Source organism: Sturnus vulgaris, chromosome 18, assembly GCF_052056855.1.
Source record: "Sturnus vulgaris isolate bStuVul1 chromosome 18, bStuVul1.hap1, whole genome shotgun sequence".
NCBI lineage: Eukaryota > Metazoa > Chordata > Aves > Passeriformes > Sturnidae > Sturnus > Sturnus vulgaris.
Genome location: NC_142260.1, coordinates 649,748 through 662,229, shown reverse-complemented (window position 1 = coordinate 662,229; position 12,482 = coordinate 649,748). Strand labels below are relative to the sequence as shown.

The window sequence follows — 12,482 nt, the reverse complement described above, 5'->3', positions numbered from 1 at the left end:
CAAATTAGCATTGACAGTTTTCTTTGAAATTTTGTCACATGAGACTTGAAGGTACTGTAAGGAAAAATGAAATTTTTCTGTGAAGTTGTCTGATAATATGAATTACTCACATGCTAAGAAGAGCTTTCCATCTACTTTGATTTCTTACATTTTATGTGTTTCTGACTTCCTTAAAATTTGAGTTTTACTGATTTGTGATCAGTTTAGTCTTACAAGGTTTTTCACAGTTTATGAGGGCTTAAATACCACAAAACAATACAAACCACAAGCCCAGGTCAGTATCTTGATGTGCCTGTTCTTACTGGGTCATTGACTGAATTGTGTTGCTAAGTGCTGGTCAAGATTTTATGGTGTGTTCCCATGAACATTTTTTCTCATGTCTCAGGCAGCATTGAGAGTGAAATCTTTAATACTTCCAGGTTTGCTGTATTGATATATTAAAATATTGATCTGTTTAGTAAGAGCCATAGCTTTGTGTCTACAGGAGTGCTTTTGATAAGTGATATTGTTAATGTTGAAAACACATAATCACAGGATGATAATAGGCTGGTGCTTTTATTGAAGAGCTCTGGGAATCAGGGCTGCAGACCCAAATCTGACTGACATGGATTCCAGATGGAATATTTTTATACCCTTTTCGTTATATAACTATATATTAATTATTAAACCCATATTGTTCTATTGTATACATTGATCTTATCCAAGCATGAATTTTTGTCATTTTCATCAGGCCCCCCAAATATCCTTTCTCGTGATTCTTGTTAGGATTACATTGTTTTTCATGATTCTTATTACAATTAAACAATAATCATAATCAATTACCAAACAATCATTACATTTAACAATCATATCATTTATCATATGATGATTATGCAGGTGTAGCTTCACATGATCTAGAAAAACAAAGCTCAATATTCATTCCCTTTCCCAGGCCAACCTTTCTTTCCACCCCCTGAATCTCTGTGTGCAATTCCCATGATTTTAGAAACGTTTTCACCCTATGCTACCAAAATTTCCATTTCCAGATTGACGTCACCTGGTTTTACTCCAACTGCCTGGCAGACACTTGTGGCTGTGACCAGGGGGGTGACTGTGAGTGTTTCTGCACCAGTGTCTCAGCCTATGCCCACCAGTGCTGCCAGCACGGCGTTGCTGTGGACTGGAGATCTCCCAGAGTGTGCCGTAAGTTTGTGTCACCAGCACTGCCACTGTGGGGGCCACACCTGCACCATCAGTCCCCACCCAGGTTACCTGGGCTGTGGAGTCACTCTGTCCTCACTGACAGGGACAGGGGTTGGTCACAATCAGTCCCCCCAGGTTACCTGGCCATGGATTCCATCTGTCCTCACTGACAGGGCAGGGGTTGGTGCAGGATCAGTCCCCCCAGGTTACCTGGCCATGGATTCCATCTGTCCTCACTGACAGGACAGGGGTTGGTGCAGGATCAGTCCCCCCAGGTTACCTGGGCTGTGGATTCCATCTGTCCTCACTGACAGGACAGGGGTTGGTGCAGGATCAGTCCCCCCAGGTTACCTGGCCATGGATTCCATCTGTCCTCACTGACAGGACAGGGGTTGGTGCCTCTCACTCCAGTTTCATTCTGCTCTAGCTGGGCTTGTGCTCTTCTGTGTTTGTGAGTGATACTTTTCTATTTTTCATCTCTTGTCCTGTGGTGTGAAAGGAAGAGTCATGGGAGGTCTGTGTCAGGGTACCAACAATGCAAAATTGGCAGCTCCAGGGATTTCCATCCTCGGGAGAACTTTACTTAATAAGATCTAGTAAACATAGGTGCCTTTTTAGAGCCCCCAGAGCAAGTGTGAAATATAAAACTCTTCTGAAAAAAAACAAGGAAGTTTTTAAGTAGTGCATAGTCATTATCTTATCTTAGAAATTACAACAAAACGAAGTCTGAGGCCTTTTGCTCTAACACCTACTGGAAATGCCTGACAGGAGGCTGTGATTTCCCCAGAGATGTGATAAAAGGAGGGGAGATGCAGAGAATGGAAGGAAAAAAGCAATTTTCTAACTTTGCAGTTGCACAGAGAGAGTAAGCAGCTTGCTCAGGGTCACACAGCAAACTGGCCACTACTCTTTAACTTCGGATAGAAAAGATGTGTTTTAATGTGAAGCTCAGTCATAGCCACTAGAGGTCACAAAAAGACAGCTGTAGGAATATAAGCTTAGGATTTCCTGCTGGGAAGCAATTCTTCCTTTAAACCTGTGTAGCTTGAATTAGCATTTTGTCCAAAGTACAGCAAATATTTGTCAATAACTTTTGAATAAATGTTTGTGTATGATCTAATTTGGCCAAGCATTGAGCTCACATCTTAATCATAATGGGGAATAGAAAACCTGCTTATCTGTAGAATGCCTGTAACTGCATTTTTTTCTCTTTTTTCTTTTTTTAGCTTATGATTGTGAATATTTCAACAAAGGTAAGTTCTAAAGGAAGTGACAAAATATCAATAGAATCTTGTGGGTTTTTTTTATTTAAGTCTTAGAATCTTTGTATAAAAATAATTGTGTTAATGAACATTTGTGAATGTTATGTTTTTAACGAGCTGAGATTCTGCTTTGATGCTTTATTTTGCTTTTTCAACGGCTTTTAATTGCATAATACTTTCTATTCCTGAACTTCTCCAAGAACACAAGTCTAACTAATTTTCCATGCAGTGATGGATGATGATTAAACAATTAAATCATTAAGTAATTAATAGACTATCAACTGAAAAGTGCTAGTTTGATCTAAATGAGAAGGTGTGGCATTTTAAGGTTTGTAAAATAACTCTGCATGCTTTTGGCTTTTTTATAGATAAAATAGGACTGCTCTTTGCTTATGATGCTGCTTTCTTCCTGTCTTGCTTCACAGTGGTGGTTTGTATCTGCAGTGTTCAAGGAGTTTTTTTGATGCTTGTTGACAATAAACTTTTATTCCCTGCAATATTCCTCATGCTTTGGACATTGAAATAGATTTTAAAGAGTAGTAGGAAGTGTATAATCACTTTGACCATACAAATAAGTAATTTAGGAGGATCCTAAATCAAATAACTGAGGGTTCAGCAACTTCAATAAAGTGATTATGAGACCAAAGCATATGAGAGGGATGAAAAGGAGAAACTAATCATGAATCTTGAAAACTGAAAGTAGGTATTCTCAATAGTTTTCAGAACAAGTATTTTTTGAAAAAGGTTTATTTTGGTTTTCACTCAAGTTTGGTGCATGGCACCTAGATATCTTTTCAGAGCAGTGAGATGTGTTTTTTCTGCATGTGCTCTGTTTAGAGCTCAAGCATTTGTGATACTTGGCATGAAAAATAATTGTTTGTTTCTCCACAGCTCTGGGAAAAGGCCCATACAAGCTGGTCAGCTATCTGGATGGAAAACTTGTAATAGCAGCAGAATTGGTGGATGGTGCTGTGTTCCCTGTGAGAGAAGATGATATTGTTCCTGGCCATGTCGTGAGCTTTATGCTGACTTCAGGACTCTACAAACCCAAAGCACATGGTAAGGTCACAATAACCTACCATCTTCAATAACACAGAGCAAGCTCTGCCCTTGTCTTTAAGAATAGACTTGGTAAAAAAAAAAAATCGTTGTTTTATTGGTCAGTTGAACGTGCACTTTAATGTCTGTGAAAATTTCCTCGGAGTTTTAGAGTGTAGCTTTGTTATCAGCTGAACAGCAGCTGCCTCCCCCCACCCCAGCCTTCAGAGCCACCACAGTGGAACTGCAGCCCAGTACTGGGGGCTGCTGCTCATTCACCTCTCCTGGTGCAAATGGGAGGAATGGCAGAGCAGTGTGGCCACAGAACTGCTGCCATTGCCTGGCTGTGCCCCATCACTCCTGCCCCTCACACTGAGGGGCTCTCCAGGCTGACTGCTGCTCCCAAATTAATTTATTAATTTCCCCTGGAGGAAACTTCCTTCTCCATCAGATGGAGGATGTGTTGCACACCTTCAGTGCAGAAAGCCTACAGGAGTACATGCAGCCTTTGTGGCATTAATTAAACGCTGAAGTTCTCTGCTTTAATGGCCACAGAGCATTTGGGTATCAAAGGTTTTACTGACCAGAGTCCCCTGCTGACAGTCTGGGCAGCCTGAAGGTGCCTGGCTGTCTTTGTGTAATCAAAGGAGGGGTATGGGTCACTTAAAAAAATGATAAACATTTGATTACTAATACTGCTGTATGTAGAACTGACACAGGAGCTCATGTAACAGAATAGCTGGGGACAGATTTCTTTTATTAGTCATAGTTTTGAGGCACTTGTACATTGTGTTCAATTTATGTTTGGAAAGGGAAGGTCAGTCCTACTGTTCTATTCTCCTATAAAAATCTTTTGCTCAGAATTTAACCTGGCAAATAGAATTTGTGCCTTGTGGTCCAGTTTGAGTAAATGGCATTTCATCATTTGGTCATGAGGAATTTGTACAATCAATATGATGTATCATTATTCTTGGCAAAATGCATGTTTTATCAGTTTGAGGCCATTCGTGGATAATGGAGGGTTTGGGGCATTAATGCACTGATTGGCTGTAGAGCAGGTGTTAAAAATCACACTGACTGTCCTTTGTTACTTAGCAAAGAGCTGCTGGCTACAGCCAGCTCATAGAAAGGCATTCACTAGCACTGCTGGGTTTTCCAGATTATCTGAAGCTTTTATGCTCAGAAAACAAGGTGGTCTTCCAGAAGTGTTACACCAGAATGTGATAATATATCCATTTAATAGAGATCATTTGTTTTCTAAGCTTTTTTTGTTTTTTTTTTAAGAAATGCTACCCGGTCCTGGAGGGTTAGTTGATTTTACAGTAGATTAATGGCTGTTTTCAAGGGACTAGCAGAGTTTACAGCAAAATAGAATGAAGTAATTCTGTGAGCAACAGATGCCTGTAACAGGCTTGAGATCTGATGCCCTGCAATTGGCTGTGCAGAGGCTGCTTGAAATCAGAAGTATTGCAGGGTAAGGTATCATGAGGGAACATTCCAGAAAAGGAGACTTGGCTCTAATGTTCTTAGAGGGAGAGCTAGAGAGCTGAATGCAAAATACAGTTTTAAAATTTATTTTTAATGAAAGGCTGAGCTTTTAAGCTGTCAATTCCTGATGGCCAATGTGACTTTTAAAGCTAGTTAGACAGAGTTAAAGTTTTTATTAAATAAATGGCTTAGTAAAGACTGTAAATAAGGTTCTGCTTGACTACAGGGCTCTATTCCTTTATCCTGATGTGGGCAAACGTCTCAATCTCTTTGTATTCCTGTTGGAATTTGTAGAGTATTTAGAAAACTAAATAACCATCACAGTCTAGTACTCTGCAATCCATACACAGTGCATTTTCTTACAAGATTCAGGCTGTTTTCACTGGTGAGGCCAAAGTCCATTTTCATTCCTCATGCTGCTAGTATCAGTAGTGGTACATCAGAATGAACTTATTATTTTGTTTTTCTTTTAATTTATTTATTTTTATTATGCACATATCAGCAAATAAAGAAGTTCTGTGTGCTCTCTTCTGTTTTGTTTTTTCCAGATTCCAGCTTGATTTCATTTGAAACAGCTGAGAGACCAAATTATTTTCTTCAGTTGGCCTCCAATAATACTCTTGTTGTTTCTAAATGGAAAAAATTGGAAGATTTTCACAACAGATCTACATTTGTCATTCACAAGAATACGTGGCTTTCAGGATACACTTCCTTTGAGTCATTTGCAAAACCAGGATACTTCATCCACATTTCAGCCTCTTCAGTTGAGCTTTTGAAGTACCATCATTCAGAGGAGTTCAGACTGTCATCCCTTTTTAAACTTGTAGGTAGGTAATTATACCTGAATGTCATGAACAGCAGTTTTCTCCCTGTGCAAATCCAGCCTAAGTGGTGGCTGAATTTTCAGAGCTGATGAGATTTCTTACCTCTCCCCTACATTACTGGGAGCTGTGGGAACTCCAGGACATCCAGGCTCAAAGTGTTTTTCCCTGGGAATTGTAGTGAAGATGAGATTCTGGTTTCTTGTGAAAAGCCATTAAATAGTTTAAAGCACAATTTTGTTTTATTTGTTGAACAGGTTGGGTTATACATATCCTAGTGTGTAGTTTCTGGGCAATGCTTGCTGTGGAGGTGGTAAGAAAATTCTTTAGGAGTAGAACATTCATACTCACAAATGGATTCCCAAAGGGGATAGAAAAGAGCAGATCTCTAAAAGTTGAGGTGTGTGAACCATGTTTTCTCTCCTTTGCCCTCTGCCAGCAGAGCTTTCTGTCAGTGAATTTTCATTGCTCACCTTGTGGCCTCCTCAGGAGTAATTGCCACCCAGTGCCAAGGACATGGCCTGTGGGTCACACCTTTCAAACCCCAATATCTCCTGCACAACACCTTGACTTTTATCCCCTGCCCCCTCAGAGATGCTGTGTCTGTGTTTCAGCCAGCACAGCTGGAGTTGTCATCCCTTCCTGGGGATCCAGATGTTCATTTCCCTGATGCTCCTTGAGCAGATGCAGCTTTGGAATGAGCAGACTGCTGTGAGGGTGTTTCTGCTTACCTGTGAGATTCCCATCCCCATCATAGCTCCATTCCACTGAGGCATTCTGATCAGAAATGAAGAAGATATTCACTCTGAGGATCCTTTCAATGGAGCTGGCTGCAGATGCTGCTCCTCCAAGAGCTGCTAAAAACACACACAAAAAGAATCATGTCAGTCAAGCTATTTCTGGTTTGTGTTGGGTTTTTTTTTTAAGACCAGTATGGAAAAGAAATAATAAGAATTACAGTTTTTACATATTCTTAAACAAGTGGAACCATGCACTGAAATGAAGGTGGCCTTGGAGGTCAGGAAAAACATACAAGGAGTTATATTGGGGTATAAAATACAGCAAAGCAGATTATTCATGTCACTACTCTTTGCTTTAGCTTTTACTTGCCTTAACACATTAGATACATTAAACATACTCATTTATGAAATTCAGTGACAACAATTCCTTGCAGAAACCAAGTGTAGTATTTGTAATTCCAAAATCACTGCAAGTGATTATCTTCTAAAAATTTTTATTGTACTGTAGTTTTTAATGCATTATTTATTTATTTAGCTGAAGCATTTTAATAGATGTTCCTGGCAATACCATGTTTTAAAATCAGTTGTTCATTTTCTGAAATGGAATTGTGTTTTACAAGCCAAGAAGGCAAATGAAATATTGTATGAAATCAAGCATGGCCTGGCCGTGTTTTACAGTGACCATGTTGAATTGTGACACAGACAAACCTAAAGCAATCCCTGATTTCTGTGACAGAAGAAGGCAACTGTATGCCTCGTGGAGCTCCTTGTTATCAAAACACTGAATCCAAGTGTTAATGGTGCCATTGTGAACCTGCCCTGTTCTGCAGTCCATTATCCTGACAGCCTAATGCAGCTGTTGACTGGCACACTCCAAATTCAGAAAAATGACAGATTTTGTCATTGCCAAATGCCTGTTGCCTCTTGACAAATTCTTGTAATCACGGAGCTGTTGAGGTTTTTGAACAGCAGAATTAGAGGGCTGATGCCATTACCAGGATGTTTGTACAGCATTTCAAGCAAGGAACTCTTTTAGGACATAACAAAAATATCTCCTTTAGTCTTTTGTCTTTGAGGGAGGATTGAAGAAGGTTAAAGCATGTTCCAATTCTCAGTGGTCGTCCATTAACACAGAATGGAATGTCTTTTCAAGTGTGAAGTCTTTACCCTCCTGTCATTATACCAAAAAAATCCTATTTATGCCAGTGGAAAACTAAAACAATTTACCTCAGCGAGTGGGATCAGATCAAATGATCAGGAGGTATTTCATTAATCACCACATCCGAGGGCTTGGGTTTCAGAGTTTTATAAGCAGAGGAGCATAGGGCTCCAATCTTTCTGCAGTGGACTTTCACGAGGGCCAGCCTGCTGATGTAGGGTAATTACATGGTCTAAAAATACAGCAGCATTTGTTTAAGTTAATGGAAAAGTTACACCAGGCAGAGGAGGATTGGGTTTCCTGCTGACTATTGTGAATGCTTTGCATATTAGATCAGAAACCCCTGAACTGGGAGCAGCTATTCCTGCAGAAGCAGAGGATAAATATCAGGAGCAGAATAATAGGCCCAGTAAATCCCCTTGGCCAGAAAGCTCCTCATGAGACTCCTTCGTGCTCTGTGACGCACATGCAAGAGGAAGAATCCTGAGTGACCTGATCAGCACAGCATAGGCACAGATCTCTTTAAAGTCAGCTGCTGGGTCACTTTTTCCAGTTTCATTGCAATAAATATTGTCACACTGGGACGCACCAAGGCTGTGAAGTCTTTGCCATAAGTCGCTACAGGTTTAAAATGGGGTTATTTTCATTATACTTTGCTTTTTCTGCTGTCCTGTTCCCACAAACATTTGAGGAAATTGAGGAGAAAACTGAATTTTGATATGTAGTGTTTACTTATTAAGAAAATACATTTTTTCATTCAATTCAGGAGTTTTTTTACTGGCAAACGAATTGGTGAGCATTCAATCAAAAGAAAGAATACCTTTCCTCTTACCAGGCACAAAGGTGTCCTGTAAGAGAGATCAATTCCCATTTGAGATTGCTTGGAAATGAGTCTGTGTAGGGAATGGATGACCTTAATATGGATATGGCTCTGTTTTCTTACCCTTTTAAAAAATAATGTGCTCGAACTAGTTACCTTTCATCATTCATATAATTGTCACCTGTTTAGGATCATTGAGTTATTTTTATGTAGTTATGAAAATGTGACTTGACCCATATAAATTCTGCAACAAAGTATTTAATCATGCTGGTTATGTGCTGTAAGAGCTAACTTGCTGTAAATACAAGGCCTGTTTTAGAGAGAATTTCCAGCTAAAATTAAAATACCAAGATTCACTAAGTATAAGTACACTGCACAGAGGTATTTGTCAATGTTTAAGATTGATACAGAGCATTTTTGGTTCCTTTAAATCTTGGGATTTTAATTAACCAATCACATTCAGAAACGTGGTGCAAACCTGAAAATTAAACTCATTTTAATGAGTTTAATGTTTTTACCTTAAGTCGTTTTTCACATGATGCTACTGACTATTTTAGCATCGACTCCCTCTTGCCCATTTCCAGCAGTGGAGTTCATTTTCTGGAGTGTCCAGGTTCACTCACAGTGAGTTTCTGTTGGGTTTATTTGAGCTCATGGGCTTTGTTGGCCCAAGAGATCACGATGTGTGCCCTGGGGCAGGGAAATGCTGAGCAGCTGCTGCTGTACCTGCACAAGCCAGGTGTGCCATGGATCACATCCGCACTCACACCGAGATTGAGCAATAACAACCTTGTCACCCTGCAAACACCAACAGCTCTGAGCAACAACGACCCTCTCATGAGCAATAACAACCTTGTCACCCTGCAAACGCCACCAGTTCTGAGCAATAACAACCTTGTCACCCTGCAAACGCCACCAGCTCTGAGCAGTAACAACCCTGTCACCCTGCAAACGCCACCAGCTCTGAGCAATAACAGCTTTCTCACCCTGCAAACGCCACCAGCTCTGAGCAATAACGACCTTCTCGTCCTGCAAACGCCACCAGCTCTGAGCAATAACGACCCTGTCACCCTGCAAACGCCACCAGCTCTGAGCAATAACAGCTTTCTCACCCTGCAAACGCCACCAGCTCTGACCAATAACAACCTTGTCGTCCTAAAAACGCCACCAGCTCTGAGCAATAACGACCCTGTCACCCTGCAAACGCCACCAGCTCTGAGCAGTAACAACCTTCTCCTGAGCAATAACAACCCTCTTGTCCTGCAAACGCCACCAGCTCTGAGCAGTAACGGCCTTCTCCTGAGCAATAACAACCCTCTTGTCCTGCAAACGCCACCAGCTCTGAGCAGTAACGGCCTTCTCCTGAGCAATAACAACCCTCTTGTCCTGCAAACGCCACCAGCTCTGAGCAATAACAACCTTGTCACCCTGCAAACGCCACCAGCTCTGAGCAATAACAACCTTGTCACCCTGCAAACGCCACCAGTTCTGAGCAGTAACGACCTTCTCGTGAGCAATAACAACCTTCTCGTCCTGCAAACGCCACCAGCTCACCTGCCGTTCTTGGCTGAACGCAAAGGAGGAGATTAAAGAGCTGCATTAACATTGAAATAGTAAAGTGAGCCATGAGTGGATGAGAGGCAGGGAATGATGCTCTGCTGCCGGTGATGTTTTGGCTGGGCACAAAGTTGAGTTTTTCCACTGATATTTGCTTACATTTCTCCTTGCAGAAACGTAGGAGCCACGAGCAGGGTTTGTTAGTGGTTTGTGTGTGTTAAGTGGGTAGATAGGATTTCATGTTTCTAAACTTGTAACTGAGGAGACAGGCAATCTAAGTTACCAAGCAGAGTTTTGCCTCCATTATAAATAGAACTAATTCTAAAGCCATTTTGATGCCTACTAGGTTGTTTTTAAAATTTTGTGTTAAAGCAGCAAAAAAGAAAAAAAAAAGCATCAGGTGAGAATGAAAATCCAAATAATTGATTTTTTAAGATTTTTTTTTAGATTTTTATTTTAAATACAACCTTTTGTTAACACTGGAACATTTCAAATTTTTGGGTTTATTTTTAAGTAAATAGCCATGTTTGGAGAATAGCTTGGAATTATTAATATTATAGAGATTCTAACAATGGCAAATTTTGTTCTTGGGACATAAAAGTCAGCATAGAAAATGAAGGTCATGTGGACTTGTGAACAGTAGGAATTGTCAAGTCACAAAGAGAAGTGGCCAAGTTACTAAGAAAGGTGGTTGTGGCTCAGCAGAGCCTTGTGATCTGTCAGTGATAAAACAGTAAAAATCTTCATTAAATGGTAGCAGCTACTGTTGTTACCCCGGTTTTATTTTTGAAAGCCATGAAGAAGAAAATCCTAAATTAAAGGGGAAAAAATGCTCCTCTGGTGTTCAGGAAAGTGTGAAAGCAATGGAGTTGGGAAATATCTTTATATATAGTATGATATAGTTAATATATGTATATTATACTGTATGTAGTAGTACTAGTATAGTATAATATATAATTATAGATATATTAGTGTGTAGTATAATATATATATTATACTATATATAATAGGAGTAGTAGTAGAGTATAATATCTAATTATAGACATAACAGTGTATGGTACAATATATATTATACTATATATAATAGTAGTATAGTAAAATATCTAATTTTAGACAAAACAGTGTACAGTACAATAGATAGATATTATACCATATATGGTAGTGGCAGCATTATAATAAAATATCTAATTATAGACACAATAGATAGATGGCTGGATATTTTACCATATATGGTGGTGGCAGCAATATAATAAGTATAATAAAATATCTAATTTTAGACACAACAGTGTAGGGTATAATAGTGTACAGTATAACACATGTGTATTATCCTGTAGTGTGTTGTCTTGTTGATGCCTGGCAGTGCTCCCAGCTCTTCTCCTCAGGGCTTTGTGCTGCCCTGTGTGTGATGTGGTGGATTGCTGTGCTCAGCTCCTGCTGGGTGACAGATCTGTGCTGGGCTCAGCTGGAGCCCCTGTCAGGCAGCACAGCAGGAACCATCCCGGGGAGGATCTGCTGTGTCACCGAACAGGAGGACACTTGACAAGGGGACACATCTCCAAATGCCACGAGGAATGGTGCTGAGGATGCCTGGCATGAGGATTCACTGTGCTCTGGGTGTCATTGTGCAGTGCTGGGGGAGCTCTGCTGCACTGAGCTCCTGTACTGGCTCCTGGAGGGGGGATTGAAGCATTAAAAATATGGGAAGCATGTGGTGGAGGTGGCTGAACAGCCCAAGTGACCTCAGCCACTCCCTTCACCATCCTCACTGCTCCTGTGGGCACTCTCTGACAGCTGAATGTCCTTTTTTATATCGTGGTACCCAGAACTGCACACAGGGATTGAGGTGAGGCTGTGCCAGTGCAGGGCAGGTGCTTTGGGGCTGGTTTTTGTTTTGCTTTGTTGTGTTTTACAGTGGCTTGATCCTTGGGATGCTCAGACATTCCAGAAATTAGGTTGAAAATAGTGAAAACTTTAAATATGATGAATTACTGAACTGATGTTTTCTTAATACTCTGAAGAATTTTCCCACAATTCATAACAAAGCACATATATCATCATACCTTATGGGTTTACAGAGACATCCTGAGAACTTTCTGAGAAAAAGAAAACCCAAGTCATACAAATACTCATTTCTTGCTGTGGTGATTTGGTGTGTTCTTTAATGTAGTCTGAACACTAAAAACACTGGTATAGCTTGGCCTGGCATATTCAATTCTCTAAAATCCCTTGACTGGAAAATCAAATGTTCATTGGTTCTACAGTTCTTTGAAAGCAAATTTTTTATGACCAGGTTCACAAATTCTTCTGGTGTCCATAGTTCTTTTTGCAGTAGAGACAAAATTTGTGAGCAATCATGGTTTCATTCTTGACTGAAGGCAGCATTTATGAAACACTCAACCAGTGCTGTGCATTGAT

General features: G+C 40.2%; 1 protein-coding gene across 1 annotated transcript in view; it reads left to right on the top strand.

Annotated features, from left to right (window-relative positions):
* OTOG (otogelin) overlaps positions 1 to 12,482 on the top strand; it is a 127,451-nt gene that overhangs the window by 41,997 nt on the left and 72,972 nt on the right. Inside the window, exons 28-31 of the mRNA XM_088175726.1 lie at positions 1,026 to 1,182; positions 2,409 to 2,435; positions 3,336 to 3,503; positions 5,519 to 5,797. Coding sequence (XP_088031852.1) covers positions 1,026 to 1,182; positions 2,409 to 2,435; positions 3,336 to 3,503; positions 5,519 to 5,797 — 631 coding nt within the window. The remainder of the gene's footprint in view (positions 1 to 1,025; positions 1,183 to 2,408; positions 2,436 to 3,335; positions 3,504 to 5,518; positions 5,798 to 12,482) is intronic.